Source organism: Blastomyces gilchristii (assembly GCF_000003855.2).
Source record: "Blastomyces gilchristii SLH14081 genomic scaffold supercont1.4, whole genome shotgun sequence".
In the NCBI taxonomy this organism is placed as follows: domain Eukaryota; kingdom Fungi; phylum Ascomycota; class Eurotiomycetes; order Onygenales; family Ajellomycetaceae; genus Blastomyces; species Blastomyces gilchristii.
In genome coordinates this window covers 797,630-818,880 of record NW_003101679.1, presented here as the reverse complement: position 1 = coordinate 818,880, position 21,251 = coordinate 797,630, and the positions used below count along the sequence as shown (strand labels likewise).

General features: G+C 47.5%; 7 protein-coding genes across 7 annotated transcripts; 4 read left to right on the top strand and 3 right to left on the bottom strand.

Annotated features, from left to right (window-relative positions):
- The first annotated feature begins 760 nt into the window (after positions 1-760).
- BDBG_02700 (FAD binding domain-containing protein) lies at positions 761-5,136 on the top strand. Its single transcript, XM_002626477.2, has one exon. It carries the CDS (start codon positions 2,408-2,410, stop codon positions 4,202-4,204), a length of 1,797 nt encoding a protein of 598 aa, XP_002626523.1. The 5' UTR covers positions 761-2,407; the 3' UTR covers positions 4,205-5,136.
- Positions 5,137-5,178: 42 nt separating this feature from the next.
- BDBG_02698 (uncharacterized protein) lies at positions 5,179-9,017 on the top strand. Its single transcript, XM_031720914.1, has 5 exons — positions 5,179-7,155; positions 7,294-7,330; positions 7,392-7,459; positions 7,549-7,922; positions 8,036-9,017. The coding sequence occupies exons 1-5, from the start codon at positions 6,964-6,966 to the stop codon at positions 8,613-8,615; spliced, it is 1,251 nt and encodes a 416-aa protein (XP_031577261.1). The 5' UTR covers positions 5,179-6,963; the 3' UTR covers positions 8,616-9,017.
- A 47-nt stretch (positions 9,018-9,064) lies between these two features.
- Positions 9,065-10,843, bottom strand: BDBG_02697 (COP9 signalosome complex subunit 5). The gene is made up of 2 exons (XM_002626474.2): positions 10,643-10,843; positions 9,065-10,571 (listed from the first exon to the last, which is right to left on the bottom strand). Exons 1-2 carry the CDS (start codon positions 10,665-10,667, stop codon positions 9,550-9,552), a joined length of 1,047 nt encoding a protein of 348 aa, XP_002626520.1. The 5' UTR covers positions 10,668-10,843; the 3' UTR covers positions 9,065-9,549.
- A 155-nt stretch (positions 10,844-10,998) lies between these two features.
- On the top strand, positions 10,999-14,725 carry BDBG_02696 (microtubule associated protein). The gene is made up of 4 exons (XM_002626473.2): positions 10,999-11,454; positions 11,515-11,567; positions 11,625-11,836; positions 11,903-14,725. The coding sequence occupies exons 1-4, from the start codon at positions 11,332-11,334 to the stop codon at positions 13,906-13,908; spliced, it is 2,394 nt and encodes a 797-aa protein (XP_002626519.2). The 5' UTR covers positions 10,999-11,331; the 3' UTR covers positions 13,909-14,725.
- BDBG_02695 (glutamyl-tRNA synthetase) lies at positions 13,654-17,602 on the bottom strand. Its single transcript, XM_031720913.1, has 7 exons — positions 17,033-17,602; positions 16,898-16,970; positions 16,800-16,837; positions 16,311-16,730; positions 15,997-16,254; positions 15,765-15,931; positions 13,654-15,660 (listed from the first exon to the last, which is right to left on the bottom strand). Exons 1-7 carry the CDS (start codon positions 17,282-17,284, stop codon positions 14,967-14,969), a joined length of 1,902 nt encoding a protein of 633 aa, XP_031577260.1. The 5' UTR covers positions 17,285-17,602; the 3' UTR covers positions 13,654-14,966.
- BDBG_02694 (DnaJ domain-containing protein) lies at positions 17,398-20,545 on the top strand. Its single transcript, XM_002626471.2, has 6 exons — positions 17,398-17,700; positions 17,806-17,838; positions 17,899-17,957; positions 18,035-18,479; positions 18,546-18,726; positions 18,795-20,545. Coding segments are annotated over exons 1-6 (1,278 nt in total). The 5' UTR covers positions 17,398-17,699; the 3' UTR covers positions 19,354-20,545.
- On the bottom strand, positions 19,925-21,140 carry BDBG_02693 (acyl-CoA thioester hydrolase). Its single transcript, XM_002626470.2, has 2 exons — positions 20,922-21,140; positions 19,925-20,759 (listed from the first exon to the last, which is right to left on the bottom strand). Exons 1-2 carry the CDS (start codon positions 20,999-21,001, stop codon positions 20,264-20,266), a joined length of 576 nt encoding a protein of 191 aa, XP_002626516.1. The 5' UTR covers positions 21,002-21,140; the 3' UTR covers positions 19,925-20,263.
- Positions 21,141-21,251: the final 111 nt, after the last annotated feature.

The following is a 21,251-nucleotide window of genomic DNA, read 5'->3' as shown; positions in this document are numbered from 1 at the left end:
TCCTTATACTTCCGGTGGGCACTGCGGTGTTCACCGGATTCTCGGACTCTATACTTGCACGAATTATTTTTTATTTTTTTATTTTTTTATTTTTTATTTTTATTTTTATTTTTATTTTTATTTTTATTTTTTTTTTTTGGCACGGGTTTTTAGATTCAGAAGTGGCATAGCAACCGCTCGCGAATCTACAAATTTTTCGACCACTTTTTTTCTTTGTTCTCGCTTTCTTTAAATCGCATTGTTCGTTATGTTTTGTGAAACCATTGGGAGACATTTTATATACGGGAACTGTGGAAAAGGTTTCGGGGACAGGTAAGGGTAAGGCAAACGGAGGTTGGTAAGGTGTTTTTCGCATCGGAAACTAGACGTCTTATTTGTATTTGGGTGATCAGATTTCCAAAGCATCTCACTGCATTCTCCACGGATTTGCCCGTTCCTTACCCCCCGTTATTGGGACTTTTTTACTTCATTTTTTTTTATTTTCTGGTTTTGTTGCGTGTTTCTGCGTCTTTTTTGTTTTTGAGTCTTCTTCCATACTGATCCCTTTATCTATTTATTTTTTAAAGAGAGCACCCAGGAGTCCGGTCTGGTTGGTTTTACTTTGTTGATGGGCTGTTGGCATAGACAGCATGTTTACACCGGCTGGTCCTGCGTGTTTCTATCTCTCCCCCCTTTTTGCTCATCCCTCTCCGAGAACCCTTTAATTTTTAGTGTTTTTTTTATCCCCCTTTCTTCTCTTCTTATATATACGCCTTTTTTTTTTTTTTTTTTTTTTTTTTGCCTTGATACCTCCATTGATCATCATCTTCGGCAATTTTTTGCATTAATCTGGTATTGCTAGCCTTTTTGTTTCGTGGTCGTGCAGTGTTTTGTTGCTTCATTCAGCTGATAACACTGCTTTTTTGTCTTCTTGTCAATCGTTGCTCAGAGTCATTCATTGCCCCATTTCCCCCTACTCCTCCCTCCCCTCTCTTACTTGCTTCGATCTTATCCCAACTATTCGTCCATATTGGTTATGGAGAAACCCACACTCGTTTGTTAAATTTTTGCTTTTTTCCATTTCCTCGATCTTTTTTATGTTTCGTCCGAGTCACGTTCTATTTTAGAGTCAAAGCGGTCAGCCCGAATCTCCTCCCCATCTACCTACCATCTACCATACCTACCTACCTACCTACTTACCTTACCTATTATTACCCATCTATCCCACCTTGCTTTTTTCGCGTGCGGTTATGTTTTTTGTGTTAAGTCTTTTTTTTCCCTATATCTCCCAAGTCCTTCTCCTCTCCCAAATCCAAATTGCCATCCGTGTGTGCATAATAGTTTCGGTCGCCTTTGTTTTGTGATGTTTTGAGCACTACTACTACTAATCCAGGGCACGTAGCTATTTTTTTTCTGTTTTTTTTTTGTATTTCTTTTGTCATTGATGCGAGCTTATGTTTTGTTTGTTTGTTGCGTTTTGACTTTTTTGATTTTTATCGAGCGAGTATTTTGGTTTTTGTTATATGATCTTTAGTTACCTGCGTGGGGGGGCCTCTACTATATTATATATAGAAGCTCCTTTTTCCTTTACTGTTTATTTTCTCTTTTTTTTTACTGATTACGTTTTTGATTATTATTATTATTGGTTTTTTGCTAAGTAGGATGCCATGTACTATATAACTAGTCTATTTTGAGTTCAATGCATTTTATTGATATTGCTTATGCTATGGAATATGGTGAACATCAGCAATCCTCCTCTACTCCGTATTGATGAGACCATGTAATGATTATAATGGCAGCGAATCTTGAAGGCTGCTGCTGGTGGCCTCTTGCTCGCTTGGCTGGTTTGGCTGCTTTAACTTAATGCACGAAAACTCTGGTTTGATTTGCTTTGCTTTGTTTTGCTTGTTCCACCTTTAACTGGGCATCTGGGTAAGTGTTTGCGTAATAATACCTAGGTTAGCTTTCTTGCGGGGGTGTATGCCGTCATTTCTGTCCCTTTTCTCCATGTTATGTTACCAGTTATCGCCCTGGCCGCGGGAATGGCTGGCATTGAACAGAACAGCACTACATAATAATCGGAGCTGATTTCAGCTGTACATTAACTAGTTCTTTACTTCGGTTGCAAGTGAGCTGGGAGGGACTGCCGCCTGCGTCTGGGGCTGAGTTGTTTGTGTCTTAATCGTGCCTCCAAGGTATCCTCTAGCAGGGGAAGCTTGACGACACCCTGACGAACGACGAACGTTCCGCCGCATATCCATGGATATTACCAATGGTCCTGAAGGTATTTAAAATAAATAGAAAGTAGACGGCAAAAAAAAATAAAATAAAATAAAAAAAATAAAATAAAATAAAATAAAAGAAAAGAGAAAAGGGAAAAGAGAAAAGATTCTATATAAAAACGTATACAACGACAATAACAAAGAAAATGGACGAGCACAACGCCGCCGTCGCCGCCATCTCCGCCCAAGTCCGCCGCTTCCACTCCACCCGCACCCCCTTCCGCATCTACCACGGCTCCACAAACACCACCCGCCCCACCTCCTTCCAGCGCGACCGGCTCGTCGACACTAGCTCACTCAACCGCGTGCTGCGCATCGACCGGCTCGCCCGCACCGCGCTCGTCGAGCCGAACGTGCCCATGGATGCGCTCGTGGCGGCGACGCTGGAGGCGGGGCTGGTGCCGCCGGTCGTCATGGAGTTTCCGGGCATTACGGTCGGTGGCGGGTTTGCGGGGATGGGCGGGGAGAGCAGCTCGTTTCGGTATGGGATGTTTCATGAGACGGTGCGGTGGGTGGAGGTTGTCAAGGGGGATGGGGCCGTTGTTGTTGCCTCCTCCTCTTCTTCTTCATCATCATCATCAGCAGCAGCAGCAGCAGCAGCTGGTGTGGGAAGTGGAAGTGGGAAGCAGCTCGCAGGGGACGCGGACGCGGAGGATCTCTTCCACGGCGCCGCGGGCACGATGGGCACGCTGGGCATCACCACCCTGCTCGAGCTGCAGCTCATCGACGCGCGCGCCTTCGTCGAGGTTTCATACTGGCCTGTGTCCAGCGTGCACGACGCCGTCGAGACCGTGCGGGCCCAGGCCGCCCGCCCGCCCGGCGAGGTGGACTACGTCGACGCCATCCTCTTCAGCGCCGATAGGGGCGTGGTGGTCGCGGGCCGGCTGACGGATGCCATCACCGCGCCCGACGGGCGCATCCAGCGCTTCACGCGCGCGCACGACCCGTGGTTCTATCTCCATGCGGAGGAAGTAGTGGCGAAATCACCACCGCCGCAGCCGCAGCCGCCGTCGACGACGACGACGACGGCAGCGGGCCCCATCATCATCGAAACAGTCCCGCTGACAGACTACCTCTTCCGCTACGACCGCGGCGCCTTCTGGACCGGGTTCTACGCGTTCAAATACTTCCGCGTGCCCTTCACGGCGTCCATGCGCTGGCTCCTCGACGGCTTCATGCATACCAGAGTCATGTACCACGCCCTGCACCGCAGCGGCTTTGCGCAGAGGTATATCATCCAGGACCTGGCGCTGCCGCATGGTGCGGCCGCGGAGGAGTTTGTGGAGTTTGTCCGCCGGGAGGAAGGGGTGGGGGATCGGGTTGGGGAGTGTTTCCCGCTCTGGCTGTGTCCGCTGCGGCTACAGAGGAGGGAGCGGGGGCGGGGGCAGGGAACGGATTTTGGCTCAATGCATCCGAAGTGGGTACTACATTCGGCGTCGGAATCTTCGTCGTCGTCGGCGGCGGCGGCGCCACAGTCCGACGAAATGCAAATAAACGTCGGCCTTTGGTGTCCTGGCCCGTCCACGACGGCCGCCTTCGTCAAGGTTAATCGCGCAATCGAACAGAAGGTGCGCGCGCTGCGCGGGACAAAGTGGCTCTACGCGCACACGTATTACACGGAGGAGGAGTTTTGGGATATCTACGATCGGCAGTGGTATGAGGGCCTGCGCGAGAAGTATGGAGCCACTTATTTGCCGGACGTTTATGAGAAGGTTAGGGTTAAGAAGCAGGGGCAGGCGGCAGGGCAGGGGGAAGGGGGCCTGCTGGGGCGTCTAACGGGGTGGGTGTGGACCATTTGGCCGCTTGCCGGGGTTTATGGAGTAATGAGTACGATGGTTGGGGGGCGGGGGTATTTGGTGGAGGGGGAGCGGAGGGGAGGGAAGATTGCTGTTGGGATAGTCGTGTTGGGTTTGCTTTGGGTGCTTGCGAGTTACTGGAAGTGAAATAGAGCAGGACGGGAGGATCTCGCTGGGAAAGGGAGAGCTTTGTCGTTACACACTGTGATATTTATTCTTTTTCTGCGAACGCGTCAAGGTTGAGCCGCAAGATAGATATGCTGGAGAAGTCATTTCCTAAAGAAGAGCAGGTCTTGGATATTTTGGATGTTTAGAAGTCCAATTACGCCGTTCTGGCTGGAAGCCCTACGGACTTGCTTAGTGTTACCATTGGGTGGTCCCCATATCTGGAACCTGAAGGACTGCGGTCAGCAAATGGTTGGTTTCGAGTGTACATCTTTTGTTCCTGATTGAGATGTGGTCTATTCTGCGATATCATATCGATCCTCTTAAGCGGCTTGTTCGAGAAAATCTCAATGATCACAACGGCCCAGCATGATGAAGACAAAGACGCCCAGAAAAGGGGCTCACGGTGCGCCGTGTGGTATACGTAGCTCATGTGCCATGTATGTATGCACTGTACATCAATGCTCTCTGATTTTCAGCTTTGGTTAACTTGTGTATATACATATAACGCATAATATCCAGACATGGTCGAAATATACTTTGTTCTATTCATAAATTGCTGGGTCAAAATTGCTAAGTCAGTGGGAGGGTGATGTTATACAGGGGGGTCCTGTTTTGAGCTGTGCCTTTCAAATGATGTGTGGAAATTGGCTGGAGGCCTGGTAGAACTGTGTGGCCATGATTCTTATTCCCCATGATGGGGATCGAGATATGGATAACTCGCATCGGGTGCTCGGTGTAGTGGTTCTTTCGTTTTGATATTGAAGAGGTACCCAGGGTAGTCTGGCAGATATATGTAATGTAATGTTGATCACATCGAAGAACATCTTGGTGGAGTGGAGTCCCGCTGCCACAAATAAGCTTAATTTCTGTGCTTAACCTTAGCTGGACAAGACCCACTTGGCCAACTCCACCGGATTCTCTTTTAGGCCACTTCGACGGACGTCTATCATTTCCAAATTGTTACGAGCTGCCTTGACCTCTCCATGGAGCCTTGCTACCAACAAACCAATGAAATCTCTATATTTCCAAAAAGCTCACCTCTTTGTTCTGTCAACAAAGCAGATGATTGATTTGCCTGCGTCCCCTTGCCAATCCGCATCTTTCATCCTGTTCTGCTCGTGCATGTCTGCCTGTTGCCTTTCTTTGTGCAGCACATTCTATCCAGGCAGAATTAAATGCCTCCCAAGTAACAGGCAATCAGGCAGGCAGACTCGTTTCTTAGTCAGATAGTTGCCGTCCCATACTCAGTAGCATTTACTTCTTGCCCATTTTTCTGAGCGGGACATCAGGAAGCGGACGCCGGATATGTCCCCACATTTGATATATTCCCAAGCCATCCCCCATACGTGCATATTCATACGTGCATGTTCATAGCACTTATTTATTTTTATATCATCCAGGAAGCAGCAACTAGATTCTGCGGGCGCTGTGGGGTTTCCTAAGAAACGGGCGCCCAGGATTCCAGAAAGAATGCGCAATGACCAGACTGGCTTTCCGGCGGCGTTCTACTGAAATGGTCGATCCATTCACGGTGACACCCTTTTCCGTCCAGCGTCCATGGCACCGCTGTATAGACTGACATAATTCTTGCCTGTCTCGTTGACAGAACAGTGGGCAGGCGGAACAGTGGCTAAAGCTTGGTTTTTATTCTTTCTTTTCTTTTTGTTTCGACATGTTCGTTCAATCATGGGTCTCCCTGTTCTTTCTCCGGGATCCGGACTGCTGTCAATCTGTCAATCTGTCAACTGCCAGTGAACGGGTGATTTTCTGGTTCGCCCAAGCTGTTGGAGAGGAGGCGATCGTTCGCAGCCTACGGATTACATGGTGAATTATGGAAGTGACTGGTCCTTGTTTTGGACGATGGGCTGTGTGGTTGCTCTATTCTCTCCCCCTCCCTCCCTTTCTTTTCTTTTCTTTTTTCATTTTTATTTTTTTCGGTTCATTCATGATTAAAGGGGAAAAAAGAGGGAGGGACATGGTTATGGCTGGTGTGCGATTATATATATATGTATATATATATCGGATTTTGGATCTCCTGCGGACGTTGCAGGTCGTTTGCGTCGTTGAAGACGATGTCAGTATTATTATCCCTTTTCTGAGACCTTTTCTGCACGGTCTTTTCATTCTGCACATTCACACATAATGATGTACATTACATGCCCTTGCTCCACGGTATGGCGTCTAATGGTGCATCTGACACCCGGAGCCTAGCATTGCTGCTAGGAATGGTGAAGCCTCTTCAGCAGCCTTCTATATAAGGTCGCTTTGATCTCCTTCGCTCGTCGAGTTCGGCGGCATCCGCGGCTAATTCAAGCTCTATTTGTGTGTTTTTCTATCTTCTCTGTCAGTTCTTGCATCTTCACTGTCGTGGTTTCCACCCAGCCATAGCAAGCATTGAGCGTTGTGTTTTGACGGTTACGTTACTCCAGTGTTGCTTAAGCAGCCATCCATTCCGCCCTCCTCACTTAACCCTTCTGGCCGTAGCAACTATCTCCCTATTATATATACCTCTTATTGTTTGATGTGAGGTAATTGGCATCGCAACTGTGAGCAACTTGAGAAGACCCGTATTGTTCGTGCAGGATTTTTACACGTTCTGCTTTCCCTCTTGTCCGCTCATCATCCGCAGTTTGTCAAAGCCATTGGTCGCTCGTGGTACAAACCTCCCCCTATCCCCGACCTCTCGCCGCTCACCATTTATATAAGGAGCATCCATTCCAGACTCCAGCTACGTCGGAATGGCTCCCCTAAGTGAGCTTCATGAGCTCACTCGGCGGGATCAGACATTCCACGCCGGGATGACCAATGTTGTCGTTCCGCTTCTCCTGCTGCCCAGTATCGCTATCCTCCTGGTCGTCAATCGTATCTACTTCCGCCTAAAGTTGGCTAGAGTTTTGGTATGGGACGATTATTGTATTATTGCTGCTATAGTAAGTACAGGGCTCTTTTTTCGTCTGTGCTACCGATCCTCTATTCCAAACTGGCGTTCTCTACTATACTGCTGTCGTTGCGTTGCCTACCACAGAGAAATCTCAACCATTCGAATGCTGATTGATTTTAATGGATAGATTTGTTGCATTGCAATGAATACTTTCCCGCTTGTTGGTAGGCGTCAATTATGCGCGGATGGCCTTCATAAGATCAATGGACACTAACCTGATGCTAGGTATTGCTTACGGCTACGGGAAACCGTGGGATGAGCTGACAACATATGAGCAGATGGTATCTATGAAGGTGAGCTTTTAATTTCACAAGTTCGGATCCAAATGAAGGGTTTGAAAATGAAATGGAATAAGAGTAGAGTTAACAAATAGACTATCTAGTTGTTTTGGGCCGTGCAACTCGGCTACAAATTCACCTTGAATTTCAGTAAAATGTCGATTCTCCTCCTATACCGGCGCCTCTTCGCCACGCGCAAATTTCAAATTTCAGTCAACATCGTCTTCACATTTGTCGTTCTCTACTTCATCGCCTCTGTCGTGGCAAACCTTCTCGAATGCAGACCCGTCGAGAAAAACTTCGACATGGCAATCCCAGGCAAATGCATAAACATTACAGCTCATTGGTTTGCAAATGCAATTTCAACATCAAGCAGCGATATTGTCACTCTTCTTCTTCCTATGCCGGTAATTCATAGATTACGTCTTCCTCCCCGACAGAAATATGCCTTAATGGGCATTTTTGCTCTGGGAATATTGTGAGCATAAACTCCTTTTTACTATTTCCCCTTTTGGTTCATCCAGGGAAAACCGAGATAAAAGAAAGACATATCATTATTAGTATTTCTAACCGCCACTTCCCACAAAACAGCGTCTGCATAATATCAATAATACGCATGACAACCATTATCGGCGGCTCAAAAGCCCATGACCGGAGTACAGACACAGTTAGCGCTTTGCTGTGGGCGCTGGTCGAGGCCAACACCTCTATAATTTGCGCATGCCTGCCCATGCTCCGCACGCCACTTTCCATGCTATTCCCAAACCTTTTCCCCCCATTCCACTACGGAGGCGAGACACTTTCCCGCCAAAGCTCGATAACCGCCGCGGAAGCCGCTGACACTGTGGAACACCCCGGACAAACGCAACATAATCAGGAGCTCAAGTCGCCGGATACCTCGTCGAAAACTACCACGATACAGGTCTCGATCAGCCCGAGGAAAGACGAGGATGGTCTGTGTTCGCCTGGGGAAAGGGAGAGCGAAAAGGACGGGGTCCAGATATCGTCCGGGCAGAGGCAGAGAGGTGATGATGATAGGTCCTTTTCTATCAGCTCTCCTAGACCCCTCACAACTGCGATACCCCTTTCCTCCTCGCCAGTCACGCCCCTGCCATCCCCTCCACCATCAGGGACCAACACAGGCGCCAACACGTGGCGTAAGGAGCAATGAGTTGTTCACTCTCAAGCCAATTTGTTAGAAATGGCAATTTCTCGATATACATAGTGCTGTCGAGAATACGTATACGTCTAGAATCATGGACGGCCTATTGCGATGCCTATGGTCCAGGATTTCCTTCCTTGCGTCTGCACCCGCGCCCGCGCCCAAACATCAGGCTAATATAACTATGTGCCGCATGATGTGAAATGCCATTCATGCCTCTCTTCTGTTCTTTGAAATGACATGGTACGATCTACTTTCTACTTTCTGATTGACGCCTCTCTATATACTCTCCGGTGTATGCCAAAGGTTTTCACTCATGTTTGCGTTTTTCTCACTCTTTCTAGCGTCCTACTCTCCTTAAATTATATTCCCTTTTATACGATTGTCCTTTTTTTTTTTTTTTTTTTTTTTTTTTTTTTTTTTTTTTGTAATAAATAAATGGGCGGGGTTATATATGTGTGAAACTAGCATTGTTTTCGTTGAAGATTTGATTATTGATTGATGTATACCTTGAGACGGGAAAAGGGCTTTAATGTGATGTTATATTGAAAGCGTTAGCTAATTAGATAGCTGAAAAGAAAAGTCGAGATGAATGGAATGAATGAATGAATATCAAAGAGGTTCTTCTTTTCCGTAGGTTTTATGGGGTAGCCGGTCCATAAGGCTCTGCCTCTACACCCTGAAGCTGATGCATGTTCGTTCAGTCGAACAAGAGAAGTTAAATTCCCACCTGTGATGGATATATTAAGAAAACCCTGACCAAACTAATAGCATGAAAGGGACCTCTGAGCAGAAAAGAACATTTTCAACTCTATTGTCATGGCGTTAAGTGTCATTAGAGCAAGCGCAGACATGCGTTACATGCAGAACAAAACTGGTATGGAAAAATGCGAGTCATAAAATAGGTGGCACTGTAAAGAGGGAAATAAGTCTTGAACAAACGCTACGCCTCCAGTGCCTGTTCATCTGAGGCGCTTTTCGTTTTACCCTGTCCCACGCCATAGAACAACGCCTTCTTAATCTCAGCAGCCATAAGCCCATTCAGCTCGTCGCCCACAATCCGCTGTCCCTCCTTAACCACCTTATCCAGCTGCTGGTCTTTCACTAGTAACGCAGCGCCGCCACCCCCACCACCCCGCGACGAATTATGATCAATGTGCCAAGTAGATTTCTTCATCTTCTGCCCCAGGTCCTGAATCTGCTTGCTCCCATACTCGCGATTTGTAAACAGCGGACTCTGGCTAATCGTCGCAACCCAGTACTTATTCCACAGCAACGAAAGTATTTTGGTATCAAGCGTGCTCTTGAAATGCGAGACCTCTAGTGAGTAGTATTGGGCAGCATGCGCGCCGAAATCTTCCACCTTATGCAACGGGATGCTCTGGTACTCGTCGTCGTCCTCATGCTCGTTCTTAGGCGGCGTATAGTCCTTCGGAAACGTCCTGAAGGCGCCAATCTCAACTTTGCCGGCCGAGATCGTGCGATCGGGGTCTATCACAACGGCCACAAAAGGATCGGAATATTTCTGCTGGGTATCTTGTGTCGAGACGTCGATGCCTGACAGCCAACACCCATAGCCCGGGTGGCTGTGATACCAACCAATGGCATTCTCATGTCGCCCCGAATCCCGACATGCCTGTAGATAGGTGACCATATACTCATTTGCCTCTTCCTGGGCATTGACGCGGGTTTCCGTTCCCTCGACTGGAAGGCGGAAGGCGTCGGTGACGATGAAGGTGTTGGCGGCGATGTAGCCTTGCATTAGGCCCATGACTTCTATGCTCCCGCCGGAGCGCGCGTGCATGACCATTTTTAGCAATGCGACGGCAGAGATGCGGATGTGTTTAAAGTAATGCGGGTCCTTTGACCAGGGCCTTTGAGCTGTGAGGGCGGAATGGGCGGCGGGGTCGTAGTTGTAGAGCGCATCGCGGTGTGGGTCAATGAGCTGAAGGGAGTTTTCAAGCTCTTAAGGATTGTTATATTTTCTTGTTACTGCTGTTTCAAGTCATTGTGAATGGATATACGGGAGAACATACCCCAAGCTTGCCTGGCTGCCTCCATGGTGGGTGGGCAGAGAGTTATTGCAAGAGTAGCCTGACAATGCCACTATATCGTTACGAGGTTGTTGGAGAACGAGGCAACTAATATTTTCAATCAATTAATCATGATATACTGGATTTGAATAAAATAATAGCTGGTTCCTGAAAAAAATGAAGCTTGATAAATAAATGATGTTGGACTGAGCTGCGCAATTGTATGAGAGGAAGCAAACGATTCGATGAGGTATCAGTCACGTGACGTGGGGCGCTCCGCAGAACGAAGACGGTAAACTAACTTAGTCAGCGGTTGTCGTGCCAACGATTCGCAGCATCAACAAATGCGCCGCATCCAAGCTTGGTCAAACGGATAAGGTCAAACCGAGCCACTTTCCATCTCCGCCATCCGCAGTTCCAGACAGACTGGAGGTCGCCCTTCTCCTCCGTATTATGTCGCATTTGTGCTGAACATGAACACGATTCCTTATCGCGGTGCCATTGAGTTTCTCGTTCACTGTCGTTTTTCATTTGCGCTTTCGTTAAAACGTTTTCTCAAACTCCAACATCCGCATAAGAACCGCTACTCTGCTGTTTTCGTCCTCACGAAACGAGTCATCTAAGGGCGACTTTTTTTTCCCTCTTTATTTGCGACTGGTATCTGTTGCGCGGGGTCGCCATAAGGCTGCTTCATGGCAATGGCCATAGACACAGGCTACCTGACCACTCAGGTCACTTCGATCGTCAGTCAATTACATGGGCTATTTGACGAGATAGGCGTCCCTAGCCATGATCGCGAGTCACGAGAACAAGAGGTGAGCAAGTTGTATTCAAATCAGCCACAGGATGATTGGTGCTAATATATGCTTGTATAGCTTTTCGCGTCCCTATCAGACACCCTCCAGAGCCATTTAAGGCGCGTCAATTGGTAAGAGACCACGGTAAAATATGCCTTGTGCGCTCCTACTAATTGTTTGTCAAATAGTGAGAAAAGTGACATGATTGATGAGGCACAACAGACAATTCAATTGATAAAACAAATGGAAGCATCACTAGATGACTCCACTAAACATGATCATCAGATAGATGGCGGAGATCTTCGTGTTACTTTTCCGCTCAATCGCTGTCTAAAGGTGTTGAAGGAGAAATATACTATCATAAGCAAATTACATCGCGAAAGATTTGAGCAAATAAAAAGTGAGTTTCTCCTAATTAGTTGTTCATCTAGCAGTAACTGATAGCTTTTTTCTTTTGTTCCTTCAGAACTCGTCCAAGCACTTGAGTCATATTCCTCTCACCTTGAGCCATCATTCGTGAAGGTCCCGCTCCCTCCAACCACCGACGGTTCTTCTATTCCTCCCACCTTTGACCTCTCGCCATCATATGCGTCAGCCCTCGACAATGAATTCACCAGGGTTTATGAAGAATATACTCGTCGTGTTCAAGTAGTCCAGAATATTTCGGAAGAAATAGTAAAGCTCTGGGCGGAGCTAGGCACTCCTCAAGCACAAACTGAACCGTCCATTGTTGAATACTATCGCGAATCGCCAGAACAGCTAGGATTGCACGAATCAGACCTTTCGTCACTACGGGAAAGACGGGATAAATTAATTGACGAAAAGCGCGGGCGCGAGCGGAAACTCAACGAATTGCGGACTGCGGTCGAATCCTTATGGGATCGCCTAGGTGTTGAGGAAGGAGATAGGAAAGGTTTCCGAGCCGCAAATCGTGGATGTGGCCTCAGGGTGATCAATGAGTTTGAAGATGAACTGAGCCGCTTGAATGAGTTGAAAAGGCAAAACCTTCACCTGTTCGTAGAAGATGCTCGTTGCCGGCTCCAGGAACTTTGGGATGGTTTATACTATTCTGAGGAAGAGATGCTTGATTTTACGCCTGCTTTTTCAGATGTCTACAGCGATGCCCTACTCGCCGCACACGAAGCAGAAATCGAACGTCTCGAAGTACTAAGAGAGCAACGTGCCCCCACGCTTGAACTCATCGAGAAGCACCGCACTCTTGTGCATGAACGTGATAGCCTTGCGGCTTCTAGCCAAGATGCCTCTCGGCTCATGGCTCGCGGCAATAAGGGTGAACGCCGAGATCCCACCAGGCTTCTAAGGGAAGAGAAGATGAGAAAGAGGATCGCGAAAGAGCTACCAAAAGTCGAGACAGAGCTGCGCAGAGTCCTCGAACAATGGGAAGACGAGTATGGGAGGCCGTTCCTCGTTCACGGAGAGCGATATCTTGATGAAATCGCCCCTCCCGCGCCAGCGAAAATCCCACCACGATCAAAAACGCCATGTGGGCCGCCTCAACACAGCCGTGCAAACTCAGTGAGACCACCATCTTCGATGCGCGGTGGAGGATCTGTAAGAGGGTCACAGCCTCCTTCCCATGCGAAGACTCCCACGAGGAGTGGTACCCTGAAACGCAATGCCCAGAACCCAGCCGCCGGAAATGGTAATAAGTCACCTACGAAAATTCCATCCCGCGCTCCTCTTGCAAATATGCCACATGGAAATAACTCACCCGATCGCCGTCCACCTCAGTCTTTCTCCTCAAGCGCCCGTAGCAAGATGCCACCTCCGCGTGCTCCTCCTCCCAAGATGCGAGACCTCAATGCCTCTGTGCGGCAGGAAACCCCCCAGAACTCATTCTATGCAGACGCGGAACATGGCAACGACGCTTTGTCATTATCAAACTCCTATGTGAGGTCAATCACACCAGAGGACGTTTACGATGATCGAAACCAGCGCTCCTACCTGAGCTCTTCAATGTCCCATTACAGGCCCGGCTCATCGCTTTCCATGGCACAGTCCTTCAACCCAGCTGCCAGTGTCCAAAATCCAAACTATTACAACCATCAAAGGCAACAATCACAGCCGCAGCTGCAGCATCAACCGAAACCTTATATGCAACAACCGCATCAGCATGAGCCAATGGGCCCTCCTCCACGACCAGCTAGTCGACAAATATCGAATACTTCCACTATACAAACTGCCACATCAGGGTCTGAAAATTGGGAAACATACGACAGTGAGTCTGAGCCCGAGATTGACGCCACAGACGTTTATTACGCCAAATTGAGAGCCACTCAGGGTAAGTGGCCAGGGCACGATTTGCACAGTGGAGCCACAGACTCCATGGCTGGAAAAAAGGCCAAGGGGATTCGTGGCGTCGGCATGGAAGAGCAATACAGTGAGGGGAACGGCCAGGTTATGAGAGTCGCTGGCAGCGATGGATGGACTGACGACATGGAGACTTATTAACGAATGGCTACATCATGCCCTGATGTTGAAACGAGTTCCTTCGATATATGCCTTCCGATGTGAAAACGCCTTGATGAAGCCGGCTGGGGATGCTTTTTTTCTTTGGTAACTAAAATAAGACACTCTTGACTAACTTCGGCGGAATTTATGCTCATGATGAGAATATGGCTTCCCGTTCCGTTACTCGTCAACAACGTCTTGTATATTATCCCCTTTCTCCTACCCAGTCTCCCCATAGGGCTTGTCTATTTTATCTGTTCGTGGCCTTGCTCCCCATTTTGACAGATGTGCTTCTGACGCGCAGGTTCCCTATTATTTTGGGCATTATTTCTTTCCCTCACTCCCTCCGGTGAGGCCCTCTTTTCTCCTTCTTTCCACTCGTTCGCGATTTTGTATTTGTCCGTTTTGAGCAAGTTTTCGGAGTTGGGTTGTATTTTGTAATGGTTTTTTGCCTGAGCTTTTAATGTTTGTTGGTTAGCTCTGCTGCATTCTGGTTTTGCATTCGCCCTGTCTTCTTTTGTCTGGTTTTGTGGCCTTTATATTTTGTGCTTTTCCATCTCGCCCACTACTGATTTTCGTTTTCTTTGTTTTGACAACCCGGCCCACGTGCTTTGTTTTGAGTATATTATTGTCTTACGAGTATTTTTCCATCTTTCTATTTTCCAATATTGTGGGCTTTTATCGTCGTCGATATTCATATTCTTTGGTTGTTATTATTTGTTGTTTTAATCTTCGTTTTCATTGACTTTTTATGTATAATCTGGATTTGGCTTTGACAGCTTTTCAAAAATTCAAATTCATTATACATAAGTTCCCATTTTTGTTTATCCATCCGGAACTGCGCAAAGGAATAGTAACTGCTGTGTAGATTCAGGTAGAAGAGTATTGTTTGTGATGCTCTCTCTATACCCTATACGTATGGATAGGAAGAAGATGTTCCCCGTAGTAGCGAATAAATCGAAATGCCGTCTATACATTACCAAAATAGCAATGATATAATAGTTATACAGGATATATACATATAAATAGGTAGATAGCACCGGCCGCTATGAACCTCACTATTTAATTAAGCCTTGCGCCTTCAACGTGCACCAATCACCCCCTGGGAGTTTTCCACCCTGTCCACCAGCCAAACTCTCACCCTCGTGCTGCACGGGCATAGTCAACTCCCTTGCCTCCCGCAGTCTCCGGACACATTCATCCCGGCCTAGTATCGCCATCGTTGCTGGGATGTTTATCCCCGGCGCTCCGCCAGATAATGCCCAGCGGAGGTAGTGATAGAGGTCTTTGCGGAATTGCTTTTCGGCGGCGACGGCGGATGTTCGTGGTGGTGGTGGGGGAGTGGTAGTGGTAGTGGTAGTGGTAGTGGTAGTGGTAGTGGTAGTTGAGGAAGATGAAGCTGGTTGAGCTGGGATATCGCTGAGGAGGTAGGATATGTTTCGCTTGTGGGTTTCTGTGGTCCAGTGCTCATCGGGGACTAGGCAGAGAGCTGCGGCGGCGGTGTGGAGGTCTGCGATTGGGGTGATGGTGGGAGGGATTATGGTGGAAGTTTCGGTCTCAGTTTCGGGTTGAGCTTTATTTTTGGGTGGAGATGGAGTGGTGGGAATATAGGGAGGTCGGTTGAGGGATGCGGCGAAGAAGGACCTATTCTCTTCGATGAATTTTGATGCGTTTGTATAGCCGCGCGCTCCGCCCTCCCGCACTATGGAGGCGATGTGTTCGCGGAGGGTATGGTGTTTTAGCAAGGGGGAGCTGTGGAGTGGGTGTCAGTGTGGTTTTAACTACGGGGTTGGCTATCCGCATATGGGATGGATCGAAGAATGTATGAACATGTGAACTGAGATGCGGGAACGTACAGTTGTTCATCTGTGAGCTGTGTTCTCACGGCCTTTTCAATTCGATCGACCATGGACTCGGCTTCAGGACCTCCTTCAGCCGCATATCGCTGCGCATGTGCACTTTGTAGGAACCACAATTTTTCGAAGGAGACGATGGTATTTCCTTTCGTGAGTTTGAGGTCAAACTATGATATGCTCCTTAGTATTTAAGGGGGAGAGGACTTTGAACAGGTAGGCTTAATATTCTTACACTTTGCTCCAGATCTTTCAAGCTGAAAATGTCAGACTTTCGAGAATGTGACCAGCCCAGTAACGCAGCGAAGTTGTCCAGCGCTTCCGGGAAAATTTCCTCTTTGTCCCTGAAGAACGAGATGTCGATGTCGACGTTACGCTTGCTAAGCTTCTGTCCACTTTTTTCGGTTAGGAGCGGGACGTGTCCAAATGCTGGTGGCTCCCATCCAAAAGCGTTATACAACGCAACATGTAAAGGAGTCGAGGCCATCCATTCCTGGACGAATGGATTGTTAGCAAATATATCTCAATCGAAGAGGATAAACATCCTACCGTGCCCCGAATAACATGCGATATCTTCATATAGTGGTCGTCAACAACATTGGCTAGGTGGTATGTTGGATATCCATCTGATTTGAGTAAAATAGGGTCACTCTGCTGGCTGCGGAGCCGACCAGAGCCCGCAGTCTGATTCTGACCGGTTTTCCCAAATACGAGATCTGTGAACATAGGGAATGGTCCTGTCACACGCAAACGAACAACGTTCGGTTCCCCATTATGCGCGCGTTCTTCAGCCTCCTCTGGTGATATTCCCCTGCACGTTCCGTCATACCCAGGTGGAAGTCCCAGCTCATTCCGATGCCTGGCGAGAGTATCGAGCCGTTCCTGGGAGCAAAAGCATCTGTACGCATTTTTCGTAGATAGAAGCTTGCGAATCTCTTCTGTGTATATTCCCAATGATGTGCGTTCGGACTAGACTCGATTTCACTAATTAATAACTGCTGTCGACCATACCATATCAATTGGCGAGAAGTAGCATACCTGCTTGTACGGACCATAGGGGCCGCCGACAATAGGGCCTATATACTGTCATTAGCATTGTAGGCTATCTTTCCTTTCCCAGCAAGATAGAGCCATACCCTCATCCCATTGAAGCCCAGCCCATTGTAAATCTTCGTACAACCGTTGTTCAGCGCCAGCAATTGTCCTTTTCTTCGACAATTAGCACAAGTTGACCTTCTTAAAATCCGTCTAGGCCTTATATAAGAACCAACCTGATCCGTATCCTCTATCCGCAAAAGGAACTGGCCGCCTGTTCTCTTCGAGAGAAGGTAGTTGAACAAAGCCGTCCGCAGGGAGCCAAGGTGGAGGTATCCCGTAGGAGATGGGGCAAAACGAGTACGCGCTGGGGAATCTGGTAGTAGTTTGCTTGGTTTCCGCGCACGGCGGGCTGCTGTTGTAGAGAAACTTGCGCCGCAGAATGTGCAGGGCGGAATCGTCAGTTTTGGCCGATATCGCGGTCTCATCGTCCGCGATGGAAGTTTCAATGCAAAAAAAAAATAGAGTGCAAAAGAACGCTCGGACCCTCAATATCGAATCATCCGTGTATTTAGAATAAATAATTAAGGAAATTTCCAAATTTTAGTCCTGTGGGTGGGATAGAACTCGGGTTTTCAGCACCGCATTCATTTAAATATTCACAAGATTCTGTCGGGTGTTTGGGTTGACGAGGAAAATCTTGCCGCCGCCGCCAAAACTCTGATTTTTTATTTTTATTTTTTTCCGTACTTTTTCCAACTATCAACTCAACGCCGTCATCACTTGCACGAGGCACTCATATTTTGCTTGTCTACTACGTTTTCAAGTCGCTCGTTTAGCCGTATAAATATCCTTTTTATCCCAGAAGACCAAAGAGAACAGTCCTTTTCCGGTGCACCAACAAGTGGGTTACCTCCGCTATTTATGTTACTGTTGTTTACCTCGTAGCATATGAAGTACTTCTTAAATATCTCTCCCCTGACCAATTTCACTGACTCCGCAGCAATAGTGGATTTCGCCGACGGTGAGACGGATTTATACAGTGAGTTTTCGCACCGATTCTTTAGCATGCGTAATGGACATCGAAACTAAACCAGGCCAGATGTTTTGAACATCGACAAATCTGCAACGAAAGAGGAAATACGGAAGGCTTATCGAAAGGTATGCAGCTACGAGGTTCACGCTCAAAGGCTGTCCGTGCATCTGAAACTAATGGACATGTCTATCTCTTCCCATAGGCAGCCCTCGCCCACCATCCTGATAAGGTCTCTCCAGATGAAAGAGAGGCGGCCGAAGTACGCTTTAAAGCCGTGAGCCAGGCTTACGATATCCTCTATGACGATGAGAAAAGGCACATCTACGACACTCATGGAATGTCAGCGTTTGACGGGTCGGGACGGGCTGGTATGCAAGGCGGCCCCGATCTCGATGACCTCCTCGCATCGATGTTTGGCGGGGGAATGAACATGGGAGGAGGCATGCCGGGATTTGGCGGGCCAAGACCTAGCAGGCCAAGAAAGGGTCAAAACGAGGTACAAGAGTACTCAGTGAGTTTGGAAGACTTATACAAGGGTCGAACCGTCAAATTTTCAAGCACGAAAAATGTCATCTGCAGTCTATGTAAAGGGAAAGGTGGAAAAGAAAGGGCCACACCAAAACAATGTTCTACTTGCGGGGGCGCTGGTAAGACATCCTGGCATTCTTCTGAGCAGGACGATGTAGTCGCTAATATCACTTTTCAAATCATAGGGTACAAGGAAACACTTGTCCAAGTTGGGCCGGGCATGGTCACTCAGGCCATGGCGGAATGTAAGGTGTGTGAAGGCTCCGGGAGCTTCTTTCAGCCGAAGGACAAATGCAAGAAATGCAAGGGGAAACAAGTCACAGAAGAGCGCAAGCTGCTCGAAATATATATTCCTCGTGGCGCGAAGTACGTTTTGACTCTTGCCCTTCGTCTCCGCACCATTAAAACCCTTGTTTACTAACAAAATTTTGCAGACAAGGTGACAAGATCGTATTAGAGGGAGAGGGAGACCAATTTCCAAACACAGAACCAGGAGATATTATATTCCACTTGGAGGAAATCGAGCACGAAACGTTCCGACGAGCCGGTGCGGATCTAATGGCCGAGATTCAAATCACGCTAGCTGAGGCGCTTTGCGGCTTTTCCCGCGTAGTGCTGAAGCACCTCGATGGAAGAGGGATCGAAATCACCCATCCTAAAACAGAAGGCGCTGTTTTGAGACCTAATCAAGTCCTCAAAGTCCCAGGGGAGGGCATGCCTTTTAAAAAGACTGATTCGAGAGGCGATTTGTATTTGGCCGTCCAAATCAAGTTCCCAGAGGATGGGTGGGCTTCAGACCCCGCAGCCCTTGCAAAGCTGCGCGATATTCTTCCCGGACCAGGCCCTGCCATCCAGGCTGAGACAGTAGATGATGTCGAGTATGATCCAAAAGCGAACCCTGAGGAGTTCGGATCCAAAGATAGCCAGGGAGGTGCAGCCTGGGAGGATGAAGATGAAGAGGAGGGAGGACAGGCACAGTGTACGACACAGTAAAGGCACGCCTTGTCTTTACCAGTCTAATCAGCTCCGGAATCGCATATCATATTTCTTGCTTTCATTTGTTATAAAAAAATCTTTGGTCGCTGGATATCGCTAGAAGTTTCTACCGAACGCCAGCATAACCTATACCCAGTGTAGTGTTGGAAGCTTGATATTCCAAAATACCCGGTTTTCTTTTCGTCTCGTGCTTATTTCTTTCCCTTGCTTCGGCTACGATAACCCCGGCCCACCACAACGACACGTTGGATTGTGTGCCTCTCTATACAGGAAGACAAGAAAGTTGGTTTCCAGCCTCTCGAGATAAGGGACAGTGTGTGATGTTATAACGACTCATTTTGTTATGATGATGACGAACGATTGTCTTTACCGCTATGACCCAAATCTGACTCATCCGTTTACATACATGTTTTTTTACTACTATAGATAGAAGGATATTATTACGTTAACATCGAGTTGACTGACTTTCTTGCGAAGCTGGCAGGCAATGGCATTTCCGTAGACGAGGCATTTGCACCCGTCTCGTTTTGTTTTTGTTTGGACATCAGAATTAGATTATGGACGATAGTGTGAATAGATAAGATACCTTTGCGTTTCAAATCCGGGGAATTAGGTGTTAGTTATTGTGATAAAGCTAAACGGAAACAATTTATCCAAAGGGCCTTGCATGGTCGCAAGGCCGATGGGTGGCTTTAAATTGTAGATGACTGCCGCAACAAAGGCAGATAGATATACATAGACAGGAGTATTAAATGTCGTTGATATCGCTAACTTCAATTGATTTACATGTAGCCATTTTTGGTATCAATATGATATTACATTACCATACGCCAAAACTTCTATATCCCACTTTCAGCCCAGGGGTATAATTACATCAAACCACACAGCGCTTCACTTGGCCAAGCCATCAGAGCTTTGATGATCCTGCCACATCATTTATCATCAACTTCTCCAGGCCGCTTCGAATCCTTCCATCCATTCCTTTCCTAGACGCTCTACCTCCACCTCCGCCCCCGGTCTTCACTTCAGGCTCCTTCTCAACAAACACGTGCGTAAATCCACCGACAGCTTTAACAGTCTCTTCCCCGCGGCGGAAAATGCCAACTTCATACATCGCGCTTGAACTGCCAAGTTTGATAACGCGCAGGCCTAGGTCTAGGACATCTGGAAACGAAACGGAAGCAAAATAGTCACAATATGAGGAGACGACGAGGCCGATTTGGGAAGGTCGGGCTGCAGGAGTGGAACTTGAGGTGCTGGAGGATGAGGGGCGAGGAGGAGTAGAAGAGCGAGTAGAGAAAGGATCCAGCCCACAGTGGTTTATTAGATAGGTATTTACAATAGAGTCGATGAGAAAGGCGTATATGCTATTGTTTAGGTGGGCGTACATATCGTTGTCGGACCTAACATTCAAAATAATTAGTATGCAGTAGTAGTGTAGGATCGTGTGGGGTTTGTTTTTATCTGCTTATCTCCTCCCCTAATCCCAATCAAAACGCAATTGAATTTCTCTGAGTTGATAACGGGCAGAATTAAGATAACTAGTTATATGGAGATGTACTCACCATCTTGTTCGATATTCTAAGTGGAATAAATACTCCTTTCTCGTTCGGCGCTTCTTGAGTTCTAGCTCCGTCGGGGCCATTGTTACGGCTCCTCTTCACGAAAAGATAGTTTATGATTTCGACAGCGAAGTACAATGAAATGATACGAATCCATGGAGTATCGAATGCTGTATAAACTGAGCGCTATCAAACGGGAATTTGGCGTTGTCTCGCCTCGGTTGTTCTGTGGTTGATAGATAAGATAAGATTGATCGACGCGAAGATCACATGATAACCTTATTTTGACAATTAACTCGGAAGTATATTTCTCCGTTGTATTTTCTGATGCTT